Below are 22,849 nucleotides of genomic sequence, written 5' to 3'. Positions count from 1 at the left end.
TGTCAGGAGAGGGAATGGTGATAGGCAGTTAGTGCAGAGTGCCCCTGTCCCCTCAATAACAAGTATACCGTTTTGGATACTGTTGGTGGGAGGGACAACCTACCAGAGGAAAGCCACAGCGGCCAGGTCTCTGGCGCTGAGACTGGCTCTGTGGCTCAGAAGGGAAGGGGGAAAAGAGAAGTGCAGTAGTGATAGAGGATTCATTGGTCAGGGGAACAGACAGAAGATTCTGTGGATGAGAATGAGACTCCTGGATGGTACGTTGCCTCCCAGGTGCCAGGATCAGAGATGTCTCAGATCGAGGCCATGGCATTCTTAAGGGGGAAGGTGAGCAGCCAGAAGTCGTGGTCCACATCGGTACCAATGACATAGGCAGGAAGGGTGACAAAGTCCTGCAAAATAAGTTCAGGGAGTTAGATGCTAAGTTAAAAGACAGGACCTCCAGGGTGGTGATCTCAGGATTGCTACCCGTGCCATGTGCTAGTGAGACAAGAAATAGGAAGGTAGTCCAGCTTAGTACCAAAGGTTTAGACGGGTCAGAATTTGTTAAGTGTGTCCAGGACGGATTCCTGTCACAGTATGTTGACAGGCCGACTAGAGGGAATGCCATATTAGATCTAGTATTAGGTAATGAACCAGGTCAGTTGACAGATCTCTCAGTGGGTGAGCATTTGGGGGACAGTGACCACTGCTCCCTAACCTTTAGCATTGTCATGGACAAAGACAGGAGCAAAAAGGACAGGAAGATATTTAATTGGGGAAGGGCAAATTATGAGGCTCTAAGGCTAGAACTTGCGAGAGTAAAATGGGATGGCATTTTCGAAGGGAAATGTACAATGGGGATGTGGTCATTGTTCAGGGATCTCTTGCAGGATGTTAGGGATAAATTTGTCCCGGTGAGGCAGAGAAAGAATGGCAGGGTGAAGGAACCATGGGTGACAAGAGAGGTGGAACAACTAATTAGGAGGAAGAACGCAGCATACATAAGTTGTAGGCAGCAAGGATCAGACAGGGCTCATGAGGAACATAGGGTGGCAAGGAAGGAACTTAAGAAGGGGCTGAGGAGAGCAAGAAGGGGACATGAAAAGGCCTTGGCGAGTAGGGTTAAGGAAAATCCCAAGGCTTTTTTCACTTATATGAAGAGCAGAAGGATGACGAGAGTAAAGGTAGGACTGATTAGAGACAAAGGTGGGAAGATGTGCCTGGAAGCTGTGTAAATGGGTGAGGTTCTCAATGAATACTTCTCTTCGGTATTCACCAAGGAGAGGGGCCTTGATGACGCTGAGGACAGTGTAGGTAAGGTTAATGTTCTAGAGCATGGAGATATCAAGAGAGAAGATGTATTGGAGCTGTTAGAAAGTATTAGGACAGATAAGTCCCCGGGGCCTGACGGAATATTACCCAGGCTGCTCCATGAGGTGAGGGAGGAGATTGCTGAACCATTGGCTAGGATCTTTGAGTCCTCATTGTCCATGGGAATGGTACTGGAGGATTGGAGTGTGGCAAATGTTGTCCCCTTATTCAAAAAAGATAGTAGGGATAGTCCAGGGAGTTACAGACCAATGAGCCTTACATCGTGGTGGGCAAGCTGTTGGAAAGGATTCTTAGAGGTAGGATCTATGAGCATTTAGAGAACCATGGACTGATTAGGGACAGCCAGCATGGCTTTGTGAAGGGAATATCATGTCTCACAGCCTGATAGGGTTCTTTGAGGAGGTGACCAGGCAGATTGATGAGGGTGGTGCAGTAGATGTGGTCTACATGGATTTTAGTAAGGCATTTGACAAGGTTCCACATGGTAGGCTTCTTCAGAAGGTCAGAGGGCATGGGATCCAGGGAAGCTTGGCCGTGTGGATTCAAAATTGGCTTGCCTGTAGAAAGCAGAGGGTTGTGGTGGAGGGAGTGCATTCAGATTGGAGGGCTGTGACTAGCGGTGTCCCACAAGGATCGGTTCTGGGACCTCTACTTTTCGTGATATTTATTAATGACTTGGATGAGGAGGTAGAAGGGTGGGTTAGCAAGTTTGCAGATGACACAAAGGTCAGTGGTGTTGTGGATAGTGTGGAGGGCTGTCGAAGATTGCAGAGGGATATTGATAGGATGCAGAGATGGGCTGAGAAGTGGCAGATAGAGTTCAATCCAGAGAAGTGTGAGGTGGTACACTTTGGAAGGACAAACTCCAAGGCGGAGTACAAAGGTAATGGCAGGATTCTGGGTAGTGTGGAGGAGCAGAGGGATCTGGGGGTTCATATCCACAGATCACTGAAAGTTGCCTCACAGGTGGATAGGGTAGTTAAGAAAGCTTATGGGATGTTAGCCTTCATAAGTCGTGGGATCGAGTTTAAGAGCTGCGAGGTAATGATGCAGCTCTACAAAACTCTGGTTAGACCACACTTGGAGTAGCGTGTCCAGTTCTGGTCGCCTCATTATAGGAAGGATATGGAAGTATTGGAAAGGGTGCAGAGGATATTTACCAGGATGCTGCCTGGTTTGGAGGATATGCATTATGAGGAGAGACTAAGGAAGCTAGGGCTTTACTCTTTGGAGAGAAGGCGGATGAGGGGAGACATGATAGAGGTATACAAAATATTAAGAGGAATAGATAGAGTAGATAGCCAGTGCATCTTCCCAGGGCACCAATGCTCAATACAAGAGGGTGTGGCTTTAAAGTAATGGGTGGGAAGTTCAAGGGAGATATCAAAGGGAGGTTTTTTACCCAGAGAGTGGTTGGTGCATGGAATATGCTGCCTGGGGTGGTGGTGGGGGCAGGTGCGTTGGTCAAATTCAAGAGATTGTTAGATAAGCATATGGAGGAATGTAAAATAGGGGGATATGTGGGAGGAAGGGCTTGAGGAGTATAAGAAATGCAAGAGAACACTTAAGAGAGAAATCAGGAGGGCGAAAAGAGGACATGAGGTTCCTCTGGCAGACAAGGTGAAAGAGAATCCCAAGGGTTTCTATAGCTATATTAAGAGCAAAAGGATAGCAAGGGACAAAATTGGTCCTCTTGAATATCAGTGTGGTCATCTATGCATGGAGCTGAAAGAGATGGGGTAGATCTTAAATGAATTTTTTGCATCCATATTTACTGTGGTGACAGACACAGAGACTATAGAATTGAGGCAAAAGAGTAGCAATGTCATGGACCATATCCGGATTACGGAAGAGGAGGTGCCTTGAGGTGAATTAAAATGGATAAATCCCCAGGCCCTGACAAGATGTCCCCGCGGACCTTGTGGGAGGCAAGTGCAGAAATTGCAGGGGCCCTGGCAGTGATATTTAAAATGTCCTTACCCATGGGTGAGGTGCTGGAGGAGTGGGCGGCAGTTAATGTTGTTCCATTGTTGAAGAAAGGCTCTAAGAATAAGCCAGGAAATTATAGGCCAGTGAGCCTGACGTCAGTTGTGGGTAAATTATTGGAAGGTATTCTAAGGGACAGGATATATAAGTATAATGGATAGACAGGGCCTGATTAGGGATAGTCAACATGGCTTTGTGCATGGTAGGTCATGTCTAACCAATCTTATAGAGTTTTTTGAGGAGGTTACCAAGAAGGTTGATGAAAGAAAGGTGGTGGATATTGCCTACATGGACTTTGCCAAGGCCTTTGACAAAGTCCCACATGGGAGGCTGGTCCAGAAGGTTAAGTCTCTTGGCATTTAGGTTGAAGTAGTCAATTAGATTCAACATTGACTTAGCAGGAGAAACCAGAGGATGGTAGTAGATGGTTGCCTGTGACTTGTGGTGTGCCACAGGGATTTGTGCTGGGCCCGTTGTTGTTTATCATCTGTATTAATTATTTAGATGATAATGTGGTAAACTGGATCACCAAATTTGCAGATGACACCAAGACTAGTGGCATAGTGAACAGCGAGGAAGACTATCAAAGCTTGCAGCGTGATCTTGGTCGGCCAGGAAAATGGACTGAAAAATGGCAGATGGAATTTAATGCAGACAAGCGAGAGGTGATGCACTTCAGGAGGACAAACCAGGGTAAGACTTACACAGTGAATGTTAGAGCTTTGAGGCATGTAGTAGAACAAAGGGACCTGGGAATACAGATCCATAATTCTTTGAAAGTAGCATCACAGGTAGATAAGGTCATAAAGAGAGCTTTTGGCACTTTGGCCTTCATAAATCAGGAGTTGGGATGTTATGTTGAAGTTGTACAAGATGTTGGTGAGGCCGAATTTAGAGTATTGGGTGCAGTTCTGGTCACCTACCTACAGGACAGATATCAATAAGCTTGAAAGAGTGCAGGGAAAATTTACAAGGATGTTGCCAGGACTTGAGGACCAGAGTTATAGGAAAAGGTTGAATAGGTTAGGACTTTATTCCCTGGAGCACAGGAGAATGAGGGGAAATCTTAGACAGGTATACAAAATTACGAGGGGTATAGATAGGGTGAACGCATGCAGGCTTTTTCCTCTAAGGTTGGATGAGACTAGAATTAAAGGACATAGGTTTAGGGTGAAAGGTGAAATACTTAAGGGGAATCTGAGGGGAAACTTCTTCATTCATAGGGTGGTGCGAGTGTGGAACGAGCTGCCAGTGGAAGTGGTAGATGCAGGTTCAATGGTAACATTTAAGAGAAGTTTGGATAAGTACATGGATGGGAAGGGTTTGGGGGGGATATGGTCCAGGTGAAGGTAGATGGGGCCAGACAGAAGATCAAGTTGGCATGGACTAGATGGGCCAAAGGGCCTGTTTCTGTGCTGTAGTACTATTTGACTCTATAACAATGAGAATTCCAGAATTATCCATTCTCTGTCATAGCTGTTCCAGATTAGTCACAGCATTAGAACCTAGTTGACAAAGTGGTAAATTGCCAGCTATGTTGTGTCAACAAAAGATAAGGTAAATCCAATCCAGCTAACTAACATCCAATCAGCCTATTCTAAATCATGAGCAAAATAATAGTTGTTGTCAGCAGTGCTTTCAAGCAGCATTTATTCATCAATAACTCATCCCTGATTCTCAGTTTAAGTTTTTCCACAACAATTCTTCTTGCAGCCTTGACCCAGGCATAACCAAACAGGATGAATTCCAGAGGCAAGCTGAAAAGGACTATCCATGATATCAAGGCAGCATTGGACCAAGTGGGGCATCAAGAAACCCTGGTGAACTTATAGTTAGTGCAAATCAAGGGCAAGTACTCCAGTGGTAAGGGTATTTTTTCACACAAAGGAAGTTGACCACAATTAAGACTTCACTGCAGGAGTTCCTCAGAACAGTGTTCTGGACCCAACATCTTCAGTTGGTTCAGGCTGATAGTGCCTCACAGGTATCCAGTTCAGCATCATAAGGTGAGAGGTGAGGTTACTTGCTGATTGTGCACATTCAGGTCAATGATCCTTCATCAGAATTGGAAAAGTGAGAAAACTGGTGTGTTTTAGATGACAGAAAGGGAAGAAGTGGAGAGGACAAAGGACAGGTCTGTGATAAGGTCAAAAATAAGGTTGTCTGGATGACTCAGTGTTTTTGGAGCTACTTAGTTAATAGATGAATGTGGGCAGTTAGAGAGACAAAAAACATACTGGATCTGTGAAATGCAGAACACAGCAGCTGTGGAAATGTGAAATAAAAGAGGATGCTGGAAATACCCAGACAGCATCGACCATCCTAATCATTCATTGTCACCATCATTGGTGCAGTGCAGGCTGCAGTGTGTACCATCTACAAAATACTCTGCCAATATCATCTAGGTTGTTCTGTCACCACTTCCCAAACCTCTCTCACCTTGAAGGAGATGAGCAACATGTACATGAGATCACCACCACCTGCAGTTTTCCTTTCAAGTTACACACTATCCCAATGAACATATGTTGCTATTCATTCATTGCCACTGGGTCTAAATTCCAGAGCTCTCTACTTAATGGCACTGTGGAAGTATCCTCATCAGAAGGACGTTGATGGTTCAGGAACACAATTGCTAGCTACTTTTTCAAGGCCAATGAGGAACGTATCAAATATGGTGGTCTTTGTCAGCAATGCCCATATTTCATGAATAAATGAAAAAATGCATTGCCTCTGCTGAAACTAATCATTCTCCAGGTATCTCCACGCTGTTAACTCTAAGGGCACAGATTCCATATGTCTGAAATAAGCAGTTTAGCCAAATAGCTGAACCACATTAGGCACCATCATTCTTTCATTTGCACTGCTCTGCTAAAGTTGTTCATTTTTAAGGCATAATTTCCAATACTGATTCCATTACTGATGCACAGATATTGGTTGAGGTCAGTGTCGTGTTCTGTGGTGCTAGGCAGGGTTGGCAGGCAGGCTGCCAACACTCACTGCCTTGAACTATACAATGAATGATCATTTGCTTCTACAGCTATACCCAACATGAGTCAATGCCTTCAGGAGAAATGAAAAAAAAGACTGGAAGATTTTTTTCAAGATTAAAATGTAATAAACTAAAATAAGAAAATGCAAGTTTTTTCTAGTCCAGTACATTTTAATAAAAGCAGAGACAGGATTCAGTTACTGAATTATAAGTGAAATGTATATTCTACACCAACGATGCAGGTTGACTTTAATTGAATCTGTACAGCATTGTTGTTTTGATGTCAAGCAACTGCAGTTCCAGCATTACATTTCATGCCATCTGTCTGGGCTGTGCATGTGGATGTTTGCTTCCTGTGCTGATGTATGGTTCTGCCTACCAGCGCAGGGCACAATCACGTAACAGTGCTGTGCATCAGCAGCCTCGGATTATTGGATGGAATTGGGGTGACCTTTGACCACTTGTGAATGACAAATCAAAGGTCAGCACTTTAGAAATCCAGCTTGGCTTCCTGCACAATTCTACAGTTGATCCTGGGTATGAAAGGATTTAACACTGACTGCAACTAAAGGTAGGGAGAATGACTACTAATTAGTTTACGGCACCAAAGATAACAAACAAATTATACTTAAGGTTTCAGAAATATCTCTAAAGAAGACATATACTGTTCCAAAATATTAAAAATTGCAAAAGCCTGCACTCTGGTATTGTCAAGAGGACAATGCTATTTTTAAACTTCCTTACCAAACGATTAGACATTATAAAAGGCTTTGAAATCATTTATATCAGAACAGCAAAGCATTGTTAGAGGTTTTATTTTTGAATGCTCATATCTAACACTTTTTAGCGGTCATTTTCTTAAATTTTTAAATGCATAAATGAAATATTTCAAACAATTGGCTCCTTTGAATTCAATAATGTTGTGGATTTTTTTAATACAATGGAATGATAATTTAAGATGGATATACCGGTTAGTTCAGTACAGGAAAAAATTAGTGTGCATTTGTTCTATTTTATGTGTATTAAATGTCCATTTGCTGCAAAGCATTGGCTACATTTCAGAATTCACAGCCTTACTGACAAAAGTGCCTCTATGCAAAGGGATAGGAATAAATGGAATCTGTAAAACAGGAACCATATTTTGCTCCCAAGCAGCATTTTTCTTGCATCGATAAGAGTACATATTCAGTGCTTTTCATGGTAACAGTCATAATCCCTTTCCACTTGCTGTTTTTGTTTTCTTCTGCATCTGCCTGACAGGCCGATGGAGATTTAAAGCTAACTACAGCCAGCAGAAGCAAGCCTGAAGCCTAGTGGAGACAAATGTGGAACCAAGAGAATACAAAATTAGAATGTGAGTGAATTTTAAATCTTTAATCACAGAAACAAATGTTCATAATGGCTTGAAATACACTAAATGACATAAATAAGCATAATTATGCATTATACAAACAGTATGCAGAACATTATGTGTTACTGAGTAACTAGATTCATAACAATATTTCTTTAATCATTGTGTCATACTTGAAATGATGTAAAATTAAGAAAAAATATTTTGGAGCTGATATAGTCTTACTGCTATTTTCTTTCATCAATTACCACATTTGGTTTTTAAAATTGATGTAATGTCTTGAGGTTTTTCTAATAAGAGAAAAAAATCATGGTTTCTTTTTTTAATTCTTTCATTGTCACAAATGCAGGACTGTTCAGCTTCTATTGTGAAAGGATTTAGGATTTAGAATCACAAATACTTTGGCATAAAACATTGTAATATAGCACATAGATTTTTTTTGTATCAATTAACATTTGAATGTTAAAAGCTTTAAACAGCTGAATTGTGGGAAAATGCCATGTTCTTCTTGAAACATGATGAAGTTTTTTTAAGGTACAGAATTTATAATTAAATCTGCTGACCTTGCATCTTCCATGCACCAAGAGGACATAGCTGCACTGAAGAATTTGTTGGAATTGTTTAATATTTTACATTGTGAATGCCTTTTAGCAGCAGTAATCTCAAAGGTCATTAACTTGTGATGTGCCTCCAATGTTACACTTGGAACTGTATCTTAGTGAAATTGTCTAGGAAAGGATGTGTAAGAAATAACTAGTATAAGTAGCTGGTTCTCTGTCCTGAGTATTATTCAGTGTAGAATTAATGTAGAAGTCTTCAACCCACTAGTAAACAAGCATCCAGAATATTTCACAGTGTTAACAGGGAATATGGGGTCCAGGTTTCTTGTAGACTGAGAAAATGTTAGCTAGTGAAAGGATCCTGACTTCAAGGTTTGCTTCAGGCTCAACTAAGATTAAACATGGAGGTAAAATCACACTATAAAGACACAGCAGATTTAGCATTTCGTTGATAAATTTATTCAGATATTCTTTAGAAGGGTCAATATGGGAAATGAAATGACACATTGATACTTTACATACATAGAACATAGAACATTACAGCACAGTACAGGTCCTTCAGCCCACAATGTTGTGCTGACATTTTATCCTGATCTAATATCTATCTAACCCTTCCCTCCCACATAGCCCTCCATTTCTCTATCATTTATGTGTCTATCTAAGAGTCTCTTAAGTGTCCCTAATGTATCTGCCCCCACAACCTCTGCTGGCAGTATGTTCCATGCACCCACCACTCTCTGTGTATAAAACTTAGCCCGACATCCCCCTTATACCTTCCTCCAATCACCTTAAAATTATGTCTCCTTGTGTTAGCCATTGTCGCACTGGGAAAAAGTCTCTGACTGTCCACTCAATCTATGCCTCTTATCATCTTGTACACCTCTATCAAGTCACATCTCATCCTCCTTCTCTCCAAAGTGAAAAGGGACAACTTTTCCTGAGTAGAGTGAAAGAAGCTTTGTCTTGGCCTGTAAAAGCATATAGGACGATGTAAAAAGAACTGTGCCATAAACAGAATTTATGCTTGAACTTAGGAACTATACTTATTACAAAGTACTCCCCTCCCTCTTGTGCATATTAAACATAACCTGAAAATGTCTGACATAGATGCCCAGTGCAAAAATGGAATAGTTTTCTTTTTGCCAGCACACAGATGTGAATCAAAGCCATCTTGAAATACGTTATTGGGGAAAGTTCAAATGCCAGGGAGCATAATTTAAGAAGGAGAAAGTTAGTAATATGTGTTAGAAAGTTTTAATCAAAGTATAATAAATCTGTGACATATAAAATTGCAGTGTTCATTATAAACAAATGGAAGAAACATTTGGATGCATTTTTGACGGGGAGAATGCTGGGATTCATTTATCTACTTCAGGACTGATTTGTTGAGCTTGATGCATTTTCTTATGTGTGCATTAACAAAAGGAACGGAGAAGGGATTTGTCTATTATAGTTTATACTGGAAAACATGAAGTATTCAGCACTCTTGACAAATATTGAAAAATTGAAGGCTTTAGAAAAATATTCAACTTCTTGGATTGGGACATTTTCAAGTAAATAGAATTAATAATCAAAAATTGTATATTTATGTTTTTCAATTTAAAGTCATAACTAGTAGTATTTTCAATGGTTGATTTACTAAAGAAATTATATATCTTATAACAGTGCTGGGAAGTTCCCAAATGTTATCTTATATGGAGTTAATTATAGCAGTGAAATGGGTGTTAAGGGTGGCCTACTATAACTATGTACTCTTGTCGTATGGCTAAAATCAACCAAGACCTGCTCCTGGTGACTAAGCTGGGATATAGTTCGGTTCCATGCAATTTCTCCTCGTGAGAACACATTGACAGCCAGTATCAAGAGGTTATTTCTTTCTCTACAAGGTTAGGAGAGGAATGTCAATTAAAGGCACCTCAGCCTCCAGTCCGGCAGGTGGTATTGAATTGTGATAAAGCATATGAAGCTTGACTGATTTTTCTTGTCTTAAATCCAGGAATGCTGCAGCCAATACTTGCCTTGGGCTTGAGATCAGTTAATTTAGCACAGTCTGACATTCAGGTCTGATAATCATTGCAGGGTACTGCAAAGACAATGCATTTACAAACTGATGTTTTCGTAAGGCAGGAATTCATTTAAGATTAGTAATGAAAATATATTAGAGAACTGATAATGAAGTAGGAGAAATGCATCAAAGGAAATCTAATAATCTAAAAGTTAGGAGACCAGATTTAGATAACAAAAAAGTAAACTATATGGGGACCTCAATGTAGATTCAAGTGACATAAACATATGAGTTGCATAAGATATGGATACAAGCCCCAATACTGCTCTTCCTCTCCTCAATGTAGTGATTTGTGTGGCAGTATCGTATCACAGGCAATGGTACTTTTCTGGTACTTCACACAGTTGCCTTTCTTTGCAAATGAATCTGAATAGTGAAAGCCTTAACAAAACTAAGTATCTGTCATTCTTTAACAAATATGCCGATGAGCATTACATGAGATTTTCTTGACTAAATATTCAAAAACTTGATTTATATGCTATAAAAATGGCAATGAAATTTCCTTTATGCAATCATCGTGGTCTATAGACCATCCCTAACAGTAGCTAAACTGTAGGACAGAGTATAAAACAAGGCACTATGGGGCTTATAAAAGAATACTGTAATCATTGTGGGTGATTTTAATCTTCATGTACCTTGGACATATCAAATTGAAAATGATAGCCTTGGGAATAACTTCACTGACTGTATTAGGGATGGTTGCTAAGAACAACACATTATGGAACCAATCAGGCAACAAGTTATTTTAGATCTTGCTATGTGCAGGGAGAAAGGATTAATTCATGATCTTATCCTAGAGGATATTCTGTGGAAAAGTATCTTAATGTGATAGAATTTCATTGCTTGAAAGTAAGAAACTTATGTCTAAAACTGGTGACTTAAATGTAAATAAAGGTAAATGAAGATGTGAATGTGCTGTGGGATAAAACAGACCTGGAAAATAAAAAAAAACAAAACAGTAGATAAGTAGTGGAAGATACTTAAGGAAGTGCTTTATAATTCATCACCCAATGTGCTGCATTTAGAAACAGAGACATTTTCAGGAAGATTGGGAAAATGTTAGAAACCAGCAAAGAATAACAAAAAAAATTAAAGAGCAAGAAAATAGATTATGAGGGTATGAGAGCAAATAATATAAAATATTATTAAGAGCATTTGCAAATACATGAAAAGGAAGAGAGTATCTTAAGTCCCCTGGAAGATGAGAATGGGAAATTAATTAATGGGAAATAAGGCAATGACAGGGGCCACAAACACATATTTTGTATCTGCCATCCCAGTGAAAGACACTAAAAGCATTTAGTTTCAAAACACAGGATACTAGTCCAAAAACAGGAGGCAAAAATTAGGATACTAGGCCAGTGAGCCTGACATCTGTTATCTGGAAAGTGACTGAATAGTATAAAGGAATAGTAGTAGGAAATTTATAATAGAATGAATGTGATTTTATGAAAGGAAACCATGTTTAACAATTAAAGTTCTTTGAGGCTATAACAAGCGGGTTGGACAAAGGGGAACCAGAAGATGGAATGTATTCGGATTTGCAGAAGGCATTTGATAAGATGCCACACAAAAGAGTACTGCACAATGTAAGAGCTCATGGGATTGGAGGTAATATACGAGAATGGATAAAGGATTGATTAACTGACAGGAAGTCAGGATAAATGAATCTTCTGCAGGTTGGCACGCAATAATAAGTAGGGTGGCACAGAGAGCAGTGCTGGGGCCTCGGCTATTTTCAATCTATCTGAAAGACTTAAACAAAAGGACTGAGTATATTGTGGCCGAATTTGCTGATGATACAAAGGTAGGTAGAAAGGCAACTTGTGAGAAGGACACGTGTCTGCAAAGAGATGTGGATTGGTTAAACAAATGGGCATAAAGTTAGCAGCTCATGTATAATGTCAGGAGATATGAGGTTATCCACTTTGGTGAGAATACAAAAGCAGGATATTATTTAAATGGAAGAGACTACTGAATGGTGCTGCACAAAGGGTCCTAGGTGTCCCCAGGCATAAAACACAAAGTTGGAATGAAGCTACAGCAAGTAATTGAGAAGGCAAATTGAAAAAGGGATGGCTATAACAAAAGGAGAGACTTGCTGCAGCTATACAGGGACATCACACATGAAGTACTACAGACAGTTTTGGTCTCATTATTTAAGAAGCATTGTACTTACATTGAAGGAAGTTCAGAAACGATCCATTAATTTGACTCTGGTAATGAAGGGTTTAATGTATGAGGAAAGGCTGAGATGGTCTGTAGGTCATGTTCGTATTACTGACACTAGTCTTATTTTTTAATTCCATGTCGGCATTCAAACTTGTATCTCTGGATCAGTGGTCCAGACCTCTGACTACTAGCCCAACAGCAAACACCATGTTACTGTACCCTCTGAATGAGTCATGAATCTACAGAATTCTCTGTCTCAGGGAGCTGTAAAGACTGCATCTTTGAATATATTCAAGGTAGAGAGTCAGATTGCTTGTCTATAGGGGAATCAAGCATTAATGAACTGGTAAGAAAGTGAATCAAAGGCTAAGATCAGCCATGATCTTCTTATATCATGGAGCAGGCACAAAGGCCATTTGGCCAGTTCCTGTTCCTAGTTCTAATGTTCGTAAACAATTTTCATCATATGCTTCTCTGATAGCAATACTATTTATTTTCTGTTATCACCTGACCTTTAGAGGGAGTTGATAACAATAAAAATCACAGCATATTTTAAAGGAACTTCTCCTAACAAGGATTACCATGTCTCTCCTCTTTAATGTGGATGGAAACATAGATATAATCAAGGAAGTACAACAAAACCATATAACAATCATCTCCGTAGTTACAGATTTGAGCTGTGGTTTCCTTGTTCATTGCGGATAAGAAGCTCAGTAGATGCTGGAACGTAACTGTTTTCAAGATGAGTCAGTACTGCTTCACAATATCAGTCATAGATTCATCCAGCACAGAAACAGGTCCTATGGCCCACCAAGTCCATCAGTCACTAGTTTCAGTTCAGTTTCTGATTCCAGCAAATCCTCACCTGGTCCAGTTGATGACTGGGATGTACGAGGTCTTATGTGGTATTGACAACACTTCATCATATGACCTTCATTCACACGAACCACAGGTGAAACTGGTCCTGCGCAATCATTAATACAACCCAATAACCAGCTTCCTTGCACAAATATAGTATTGCCTACTTCAAAGTGGCGATCACAAGCTCTGGTGTCATGTTGTTCCTTCTGCTTCATTTGTTTGGACTCACAGTGGAAATAAGTTCTGGCTTCATTAAAACCAAATTTATTCTGAAATATCTGTCCATCAGGAAACTCAGCAAATGTCTTCTGTGGTTGTATGTGGTGCATTCTGGTGGTGAAAGAAGAAAAGTTTAATTTTTGTCTTAATTTCACTTTCTTTCATCTTTTTCAGTCCATCTTCCACAGTCTGAGCTGCCCTTTAAGCCAGCTCTTTGAGGCTGGGTGGTGTGGAGCCATGTGCACATAGCCTATGCCATTCCTTCTGCACAACACAGCAAGTTGAGCAGAAGTGAAATCGGTTCCACTGTCTGTCACACCTAACTCTGGAAGACCATGTGTAGTGAAGGTCACTGTTGACTGTGATGTCTTCATTTGAGTACCATAGGAACTGCCTCTATCCCCTTTGAATGTGTATCCACTACAATCAGGATTATCTTTCCCATTAATTGATTTGCACAGTTCACCTGTGTCTTTGACCAAGGTCTGTTTGGCCAGGGCCAGGTGATGAGAAGAGCTACTGGTGGCTTGCTGCAACAATCTTGACATTGATTAAATCCGCTCACAGTATCTTCCAATTACCAGCTACTCCCGGTCACCAAATAAACCTGACAACTTGCTTAATGTATCAAACAACTCATAGAACTGTTTTAGAATGACTGTTCTTCCTTGTAATGGAACAGCAACTCTGGATTCCCAAAGAACCACAGCATTCTGGATGATTAATTGGTGATTTTTCCTGTAATGTTGCAATGATGTGTCACCCTCACCTTCTCCTTCCCATCCATGCTATATGTGGTTGTATACCTGCAACAGGATAAGAGTCTTGCCTTGTCATGGTAGCAAGCTATTGGGTTGTGATTCTTGTATTGCAATAAGGTCACCCAGGAAGAGTATCTCACATGAGGATGCACTAACTGGCTGTCAACTCAGTGCACCCACATCTGATTGTCTGCTCCTGTACTCCAGGACAGAGCCAGTGTTAATGTCCATCTCTGCGCTCTGGCACAGGCCAGCCGAGGGATCCTCTTGGGTTCACCTCGAAAATTGTAACAATTCAGACAAGCAACTACTTTGGGAATTTGTCACTTGTCCGTAACTGATCTACGTGCAGTAGATTCTAAGAAATCTCGAAGGATATCCGAAACAAATCATCAAAAGGAAAATGTCCACTCACAGGCACATGCTGGAGAGCATGTTCAATGAACTGACTTCTTTCAAAAACACATCTCAGTGGATGAAAAGAATCAAATTTTGTTTCTTCCAAAAGTGAAGGGGAGAAGGATGGAGATTGAAGAAGGCAAAACACTGGCAGCTCCAGATAGCTGAACATTCTTTGTCCTATTGTTTGTTTCTTCTCTGTTTTGGGGAGAGATCTTGATGCACAACCAATCAGTTGCTCATCTTCCACTCTCCGTACAGTGTGACAAAACCACACCAGTGCAGTCAGGCTATGCAGCATGACTTTACTGAATCATAATGGACAAGAACATTGAACTCAGCAGCAACTGCTTTGACTCTCAGAACTTTCATGTTGTTTTGTGATTCAACAGTTCCTTTAGAGGGCCCAGCATGGTGCATGAATATGGCAGGAAACATCCATGGTAATTGCTAATTCTTGAATCTGTCAAGTTGGTGGGACGAGGTTCATCCAACATTGGTATTGGCATTGGTTTATTATTGTCACTTGTACCGAGGTACAGTGAAAAACTTGTCTTGCATACTGTTCATACAGATCAATTCATTACACAGTGCAGATACATTGAGTTAGTACAGAGTGCATTGAGGTAGTACAGGTAAAAACAATAACAGAGTACAGAGTAAAGTGTCACAGCTACAGGCAAGTGCATAGCAGGTAGACAATAAGGTGCAAGGTCATAACAAGGTGGATTGTGAGGTCAAGAGCCATCTCATTGTATAAGGGAACCCTTCAATAGTCTTTTCACAGTGGGATAGAAGCTGTCCTTGAGCCCAGTGGTATGTGCCCTTAGGCTCCTGTATCTTCTGCCTGATGGGAGAGGAGAGAAGAGAGGATGACCTGGGTGGGCGGGGTCTTTGATTATGCTGGCTGCTTCACCAGAGCAGTAAGAGGTATAGACAGAGTCCATGGAGGGAAGGCTGGTTTGCGTGATGTGCTGGGCTCGGTCCTCCACAATTCTCTGCAGTTTCTTGCGGTCACATTGCCTTAAGCCACATTGCCTTGACTTTGTCCTCAACTTGGTGGAGTCCATCAGCATCCACCTTATAGCCCAGAAAGAGCATTGCTGGGACAGCAAAGATATATGTCTTTCTTCATCCATCCTCCTGCTTCTCAGAATCAATGTACACCTTCTGGCTTCTCCTTGTGTTTATGCTCTGTCTTTCTAGATCTCAAGACGTCATCTCTGTTGCCTATGATACCTGGCAGACTTTGGATGAAGCTGCCCAATGTCCTCTGAAAATGCTTGGAGCTAATGCTATCCTGAAAGGAAATCTGTTGTATTAAAATAGCCCAAGATGAGTATATACTGTTGAGTCCTCCTTTGAACCTTTGTCCAACTTGTGACGTGCTTGTGAAGCTCTCTCCTACTCGCTGCATGAACAAATCATCAACCAGAGGTAACAGGTATCTGTCTGCCTTTGCTTCTTTGTTGATACTTATCTGTCTTCACAATAGGAAAGACTGGTACAGCCCAGTGAGAAACCTCAGCCAATTCAATGTTCCTGTGGTCTCTTCCACAATCTTTTCCTTCAGACTTTAGGGTTCAGACTGTGATTTGAAGAACCAACATGTAGCGTTCTCCTTCAGATGAATCTTGATATTCATACCTTGAATGGTTCTAAGTTCTTCATGAAACACACCTCAGGGTCCTTGCTAAGCATGTGTGTGTGCATGTTCATATCTGTGAAGCTCTGCTCAATAGGCTTCATCCTGCTTGGTTGCCTGGGTTTGTCATGACATCACTTTACTCTTCAAACAACTGTTGACAAATGTTCCTTGATACCACAATTAAAACAGGTATCTGTGCTGTTACATGCTGTTGCAATGACTACACCCTTTCAAAAAGTTCCTCCTTTTTCGTGAAGATGCTGAAGAGCTGGGCCATGTCTTATTAACACCCTGAGCCTTGTCTGGATAACATTGCAAGTCCTTTGCCTACTGGACTGTGAATCCATTGCCCGGGCAATATCAAATGCTGCTTGAAGTTCAGTTTCTTCTTGCTGTTACATACCAGCAACAATACAAACACAACGAGCCATGTATAAATGTTAAAATCTATTTATTAATAATTACTTGTAATAATAAGAAAAAAAGTTAGATATTAAACATTGACCCCAAAAATAAACTCGAAGTGTGTGTGTGGCAAATTCCCAAACCCCAAATCTAGAAATAGTTCTCAAAGTTCAGTTCAGCAAGTCATAAGGTAGAACAATGAGCAAAGGCTTTTGCAAAACCACAGTAGATTGTAGAGAGAATGTAGAGATAATGTAGAGAGAATTTACAAAATCCACATGTTCCACGATGGAACCCATACGACACCTCAGTCACTGAAGATCTCCATTTCTTTGTTCCAAAGTATCTGCCACACCGAGGGCACTCGATTTGTAGCTGCCCACAGAAATACCTGCTTTCCAGTACAGGTTAACGATGAAGTGGACTCCACAGATTTCTCCAAAAATCCATACATGGATTGTATAGTGACAGTCACAGCTATTGTTCTTCATCCATAGATACAGACACTGGCGCTCTTGCTCTCTCTCTCTCCCTCCCTCTCTCTCTCCCCATCTCCCTCTCTCTCCCTCTCTCTGTCCCCATCTCCCCCCCTCTCTCTCTCTCTCACAGCCAGTACGCTCCAGATATAGTCTTGCAGTGATCAGATAACACCATGCACACACACAACTACATTACTGTCCAGGTGCCTTAAAGTGACATTCACCAAGTAGCAACGTGGCTCGTAATATTGCCAAACAGCCTCCTTTGAATATGCACATCTAGGATTCCACAACTTATGCGGTGCTGAGCAATCCATCGCAAATCTATCACAAATCCTATTGGATAGGCTGTTTTCCGGCAAGGAGATGCTTGGTCAGTGGGAGGCTTTCAAAAATGAAATATTGAGGGTACAGAATCTATCTGTTCCTGTTAGAATAAAAGGCAAGGCTAGCAGATTTAGGGAACCTTGGTTACCGAGGGATATTGAGGCCCTGGCAAAGAAAAAGAAGGTAGTGCATGTCAGACATAGGCAGTTAGGATCAAATGAGGTGCTTAGGGAGTATAAGAAATGCAAGAGATTGTCCAAGAAAGGCTCTAAGAATAAGCCAGGAAATTATAGGCCAGCGAGCCTGACATCAGTCGTGGGTAAATTATTGGAAGATATGCTAAGGGACAGGATATATAAGTATTTGGATAGACAGGGCTTGATTAGGGATAGTCAACGTGGCTTTGTGCATGGTAGGTCATGTCTAACCAATCTTATAGAGTTTTTCAAGGAGGTTACCAAGAAGGTCGATGAGGGAAAGGCGGTGGACATTGTCTACATCAACTTTAGCAAGGCCTTTGACAAAGTCCCACATGGGAGACTGGTGCAGACGGTTAAGTCGCTTGGCATACAGGATGAAATAGTCAATTGGATTCAACATTGGCTTAGCGGGAAAAGCCAGAGAGTGGTAGTAGATGGTTGTCGATCAAACTGTAGGCCTGTGTTTAGTGGTGTGCTGCAGGGATCTGTGCTGGGTTCGTTATTATCTATCAACTATATTAATGATTTAGATGATAACATGGTAAACTGGATCAGCAAATTTGCAGATGACGCCAAGGTTAGTGGCATAGTGGACAGTGAGGAAGGCTACCAAAGCTTTCAGCGTGATCTTGACCAACTAAGTAAATGGGCTGATAAATGGCAGATGGAATTTAATGCAGATGTGTGAGGTGATTCACTTCAGGAGGACAAACCAGGGTAAGACTTACATAGTGAATGTTAGAGCTCTGAGGCATGTGGTAGAACAAAGGGACCTGGGAATACTGATCCATAATTCTTTGAAAGTGGCATCACAGGTAGATAGGGTCATAAAGAGAGCTTTTGGCACTTTGGCCTTCATAAATCAGGGCACTGAGTGCAGGAATTGGGATGTTATGTTGAAGTTGTACAAGATGTTGGTGAGGCCTAATTTAGAGTATTGTGTACAGTTCTGGTCACCTATCTACAGGAAAGATATCAATAAGCTTGAAAGAGTGCAGGGAAAATTTACAAGGATGTTGCCAGGACTTGAGGACCAGAGTTATAGGGAAAGGTTGAATAGGTTAGGACTTTATTCCCTTGAGCACAGGAGAATGAGGGGAGATATTATGGAGGTATACAAAATTATGAGGAGTCCAGATAAGAGTGAATGCTGCAGGCTTTTTCCCCTAAGGTTGGGTGAGACTAGAATTAAAGGACATAAGTTTAGGGTGAAGGGTGAAATATATAAAGGGAATCTGAGGGGAAACTTCTTCACTCAGAGGGTGGTGCAAGTGTGGAACAAGCTGTCAGCAGAAGTGGTAGATGTGGGTTCAATTGTAACATCTAAGAGAGGTTTGGATAGGTACATGAATGGGAGGGGTTTGGAGGGATATGGTCCGGGTGCAGGTAGATGGGACTAGGCAGAAGATCAGGCGCTATGGACTAGTTGGGCTGAAGTGCCTGTTTCTGTGCTGTAATACTCTATATGACCCTTTATGACTCTTAATCCTGCAATAGTTTCACCTGGCAGCTGTTTCAATCTGTTAAACTTGTACTATTGCCTTATAGGACTGGGACACAACACTCATGCCATTCACTAATGTAACCAATTTTCAAATGTCTTCTTCCGAGCTCGGTTGGAGCCAGTGTTAGAAGTAGATAAATGCACTTCTTCGCTTTTGCAAAGTCATTTGCAGCAAAAAAAGTTTACATATTCAATTCAAGATTTAATTGAATTTTTTAAAGAATTTTAACTGTCAGTTGTTGTCATCTTCGTTTACCCTGTCTCAAAACAACTGTTGCAAAAATAACAGGCTGCATCAGTGAAATTGAACTCAATTTCAGTGAACCATGCATTTTCACTTCTCACAGAAAAAAAGCCAATATCTCACAAAAGGCAACCACCTTTTGTTGCTCATCCTAATCCATCTTCTTTCATTGTTAACACCCAGGCCAGAACGCAGAAGTAAAATGACAATACGTTGATCCTCTGCGTGAAAGTTCCTAGCTTTCATCTGTGCTAACTGATGTGTTGTGCTAATCATTTAAAATAATGAACTGGTGAATTTTGCTCCAAGGGGTCAACTTTTTTTAAAAATGGTGTACAAAGGGATATCTTTGCATGAAAGCTAAATTTTCTCTGACTGCTAAACTCCAACAAAACTCTCAAATATCTGCCCTACACATGAAATACATTGCTCAACCAGCCCATTGGTTTCCAGAGATAATGTGTCTATGGCCTACTGTAATCATTGGGGTTGGTTTTGACTTTGAGGTGACTGACCAGTGAAAGAGTTGGGTCAGCTGCAATGAGGCCTTTGCAATTTTGAGGCCTTTTCTCACCTCATTTTGTCATGTAAAGTACAAGGCAGTAACCAAGTGTGTCCATGTAGTTTGATGGACTGAGGCTTCAGGTTCAGGCTGGGATCAACAACGATAACTTGGTCTCTGTAAAGTTAACAGGCAGGGTAGGAGAGGTATGGCCATGGTGTGAGGTGGCATGAGGGAGATTGGGATATACAGAGACTGAATGTCCCAGCAGTCTAGACTATGTTTATGGGCAGCAGCCTTCAGAAAAATAAATGTGACACCTGGCTTTGGTTTGTCTCTTTACTCTGTTCTCACCTTCCACAGAACTGCTCAGAGTGTGCACTTGCTCGGTCTGACCATTCTCAAACAAAAATAGCTATACGGAACTTACATCAATATACCAGATTGCCACAGGGAAAGGGGGCTATTGCCTTAATTACCAGAAGATTGAAATGCTTTTAAATATCTGGAGGTAGTTTGGATTTGCCATGAGTTAGTTGGGAATGTGGGTGGTTATCTTTGGTGCCACATTGCAGGAAAGCCATTGGTCCTACTTTAAGGCCATTACTGAACTGTTAACAACTGGTGAAAACAGCAGCAATGTACCCTTCGTGTTCAATTAGATCACCTTTCTCTCTACTTCTATTAATAATTTCTAATCATATTCCTAATCAGCTGCTTTCCTACTATGTACTTACAAAGGAATTTATCGACAGAAATAATCTTAAAAGTAACAGAACAGTGAGTTTCTAAAGAACAATACACATATTCACGTATCACTTTTTAAAAAAACTGCACAGTGTATCAAATAGTAGCATTCAGTTCTTAAGAATAATTTGCAACAAAACAAGCACATATTAAATAATTTACTGGTCAGTCCCAAGGTTTATTGAAATTCCAGATGTGCACTGCAGAATTCACATTATGCTACCACTTTAATTTTTAATATGGTCCTTTGCTGCTGCCTGTAGTATTCTTAATTAATAGATTTTGAGATGCCAAAACTTTAAATATTTTTCTGCCTATTGGATCTATCCAGCATTGTACAATTCCCCTCTGCAGTCCTTTGTTTGATTTCCAAATTCACTGGTGGCAGCTGAAAGACACAATAACTTTGCTCTATTGTCTCACCGTGTTGAATTTTGATATGTCCAAGACTGCTTTAAGTTATGAAGCTCACTTCAAAGCAAACCTCAATTACATGTAATGAAACATAAATAAAGCATAAAGCATAATGACACCTTAAGCTTCAGTTAAACATGTGAATTTATGAATTAGGCGCAGGAGAAGGCCACCTGGCCCCTCAGACCTGCTCCACCATTCAGTAATATCATGATTTGATGGGATCTCAGTTCCAAATTCTCATTTTCCTAATCTGTCCGATCTTTCTTCATTAGACAACACAGCTATTTCAGCTATCAGTCCTGTATGTGTCCTTGGAATTGCTTTCAATGCATTTTCATTCTTGCTTAAAGAGACCAACACTGCATACAGTGCTTCAGGTGTGGTCTCACCAATGTCTCAGCTGACTGAAGGACAACCTCTGTATCTTTGTCTTCAGTTTCCCTAGCAATTAATGATAATATTCTGTCCACCTTCCCGTTTATGTTCTTGCTTCTCAAAAATCTATCTGCCTCTGCTTTAAAACTATTCAAAGGCTCTGCTTCCAAGCTCTTTGAAGAAGAGAGTTCAAAAATCTCATAACTCTGAGAAAAATATTTTGCCTCCCATCTCTATCTTAAACAGGCGAGTTCTTACTTTTGAACAGTGACCTTTAGTTCCAGGTCTTGCCATATGAAGAAACGTTGTCTCTATTTTCACCCTGTTGGGATCCCTCAGGATCCTGTATGTTTCAATCAAGTCCTCTCTCACTCTTCTAAACTCAACAGATACACACCTAACCTGTCCAATCTTTCTTCATTAGACAACAAACCTATTTCAGGTATCAGTCCAGTAAACCTCCTCTGAATTGCTTCCAATGCATTAACATTCTTGCTTAAATAAACAGACCAACACTACACTTCAGATGTGCTCTCACCAATGCCTCATCTGACAGAAGAACCTTTGTCTTCAGTTCCCTTAGCAATAAATGACAACATTCTGTAGCCTTCCTAATTACTTGCTTGCTGTATACTAGTCTTTAGCAAATCATGTAGGACACCCAGTTCCCTCTGTTTCTTAACACTCTGCAATCTCTCCCCATTCAGATGCACCATTTTATTTTTCCTGCTGAAATGGATAGTTTCATATTTCTTAAACTTAAGTACTAAACATTTGAGGTGCACAAAAAAATCCAACATAAAATATTCAATTTGATAGTTAGAAATTCTGTCTCTGCAGAATAAAAAGGGATTGAGATGAAAAGTAACCATGCAGATGTGACTTTTATGCCACCTGCACATTTTTTGCTTAATACCAAGTCTGGAGAATATTTTACCTTAACAGATGTTACCTTTTATCTTTGAAAACATTGAGAATTTAATTCAATTTTGGTTACAAATCTGTGCAGGCATCTTTCACTCAACTACCTGCTCAATATTAATTTTTGAAATTCTGCAAATATTGGAGACGTGCAATTAGGGAAGAAAAAGCTGAAAATGCTTACAAGGTCAGTCAGCAACTGTAGACAATAGAGAGTTCATGCCTTTTAGGGTGTGTACCCTTTACAGTAACAGAGGCTGCAAACATCGTGTTAGGACCCGTTTTTTCATCTCATTAATGTGGTTTTAATTACAAAGGACTTTTTTTTATAAATGATTATAAATATAGTTACAATAAATTATGGACCTTTATTTAATCCTGGTGCAGGGTGGTAAATTGCTCA

General features: G+C 40.6%; 1 protein-coding gene across 2 annotated transcripts in view; it reads left to right on the top strand.

The window, feature by feature from the left end:
* The first annotated feature begins 6,393 nt into the window (after positions 1 to 6,393).
* Positions 6,394 to 22,849, top strand: part of dnajc6 (DnaJ (Hsp40) homolog, subfamily C, member 6) — an 88,710-nt gene continuing 72,254 nt past the window's right edge. Inside the window, exons 1-2 of one of the 2 annotated variants that reach the window (XM_052011625.1) lie at positions 6,394 to 6,411; positions 7,550 to 7,643. In XM_052011625.1, coding sequence (XP_051867585.1) covers positions 7,613 to 7,643 — 31 coding nt within the window. In that variant the 5' untranslated portion in view covers positions 6,394 to 6,411; positions 7,550 to 7,612. Of the gene's footprint in view, positions 6,412 to 6,739; positions 6,861 to 7,549; positions 7,644 to 22,849 lie in introns of those variants that run through there. The other variant, XM_052011623.1, reaches the window with a different exon arrangement.

This window comes from Pristis pectinata, chromosome 3 (genome assembly GCF_009764475.1).
Source record: "Pristis pectinata isolate sPriPec2 chromosome 3, sPriPec2.1.pri, whole genome shotgun sequence".
In the NCBI taxonomy this organism is placed as follows: Eukaryota; Metazoa; Chordata; class Chondrichthyes; order Rhinopristiformes; family Pristidae; genus Pristis; species Pristis pectinata.
Note: the sequence above shows the minus strand (reverse complement) of the source record. Positions and strands in the feature narration are given on the sequence as shown.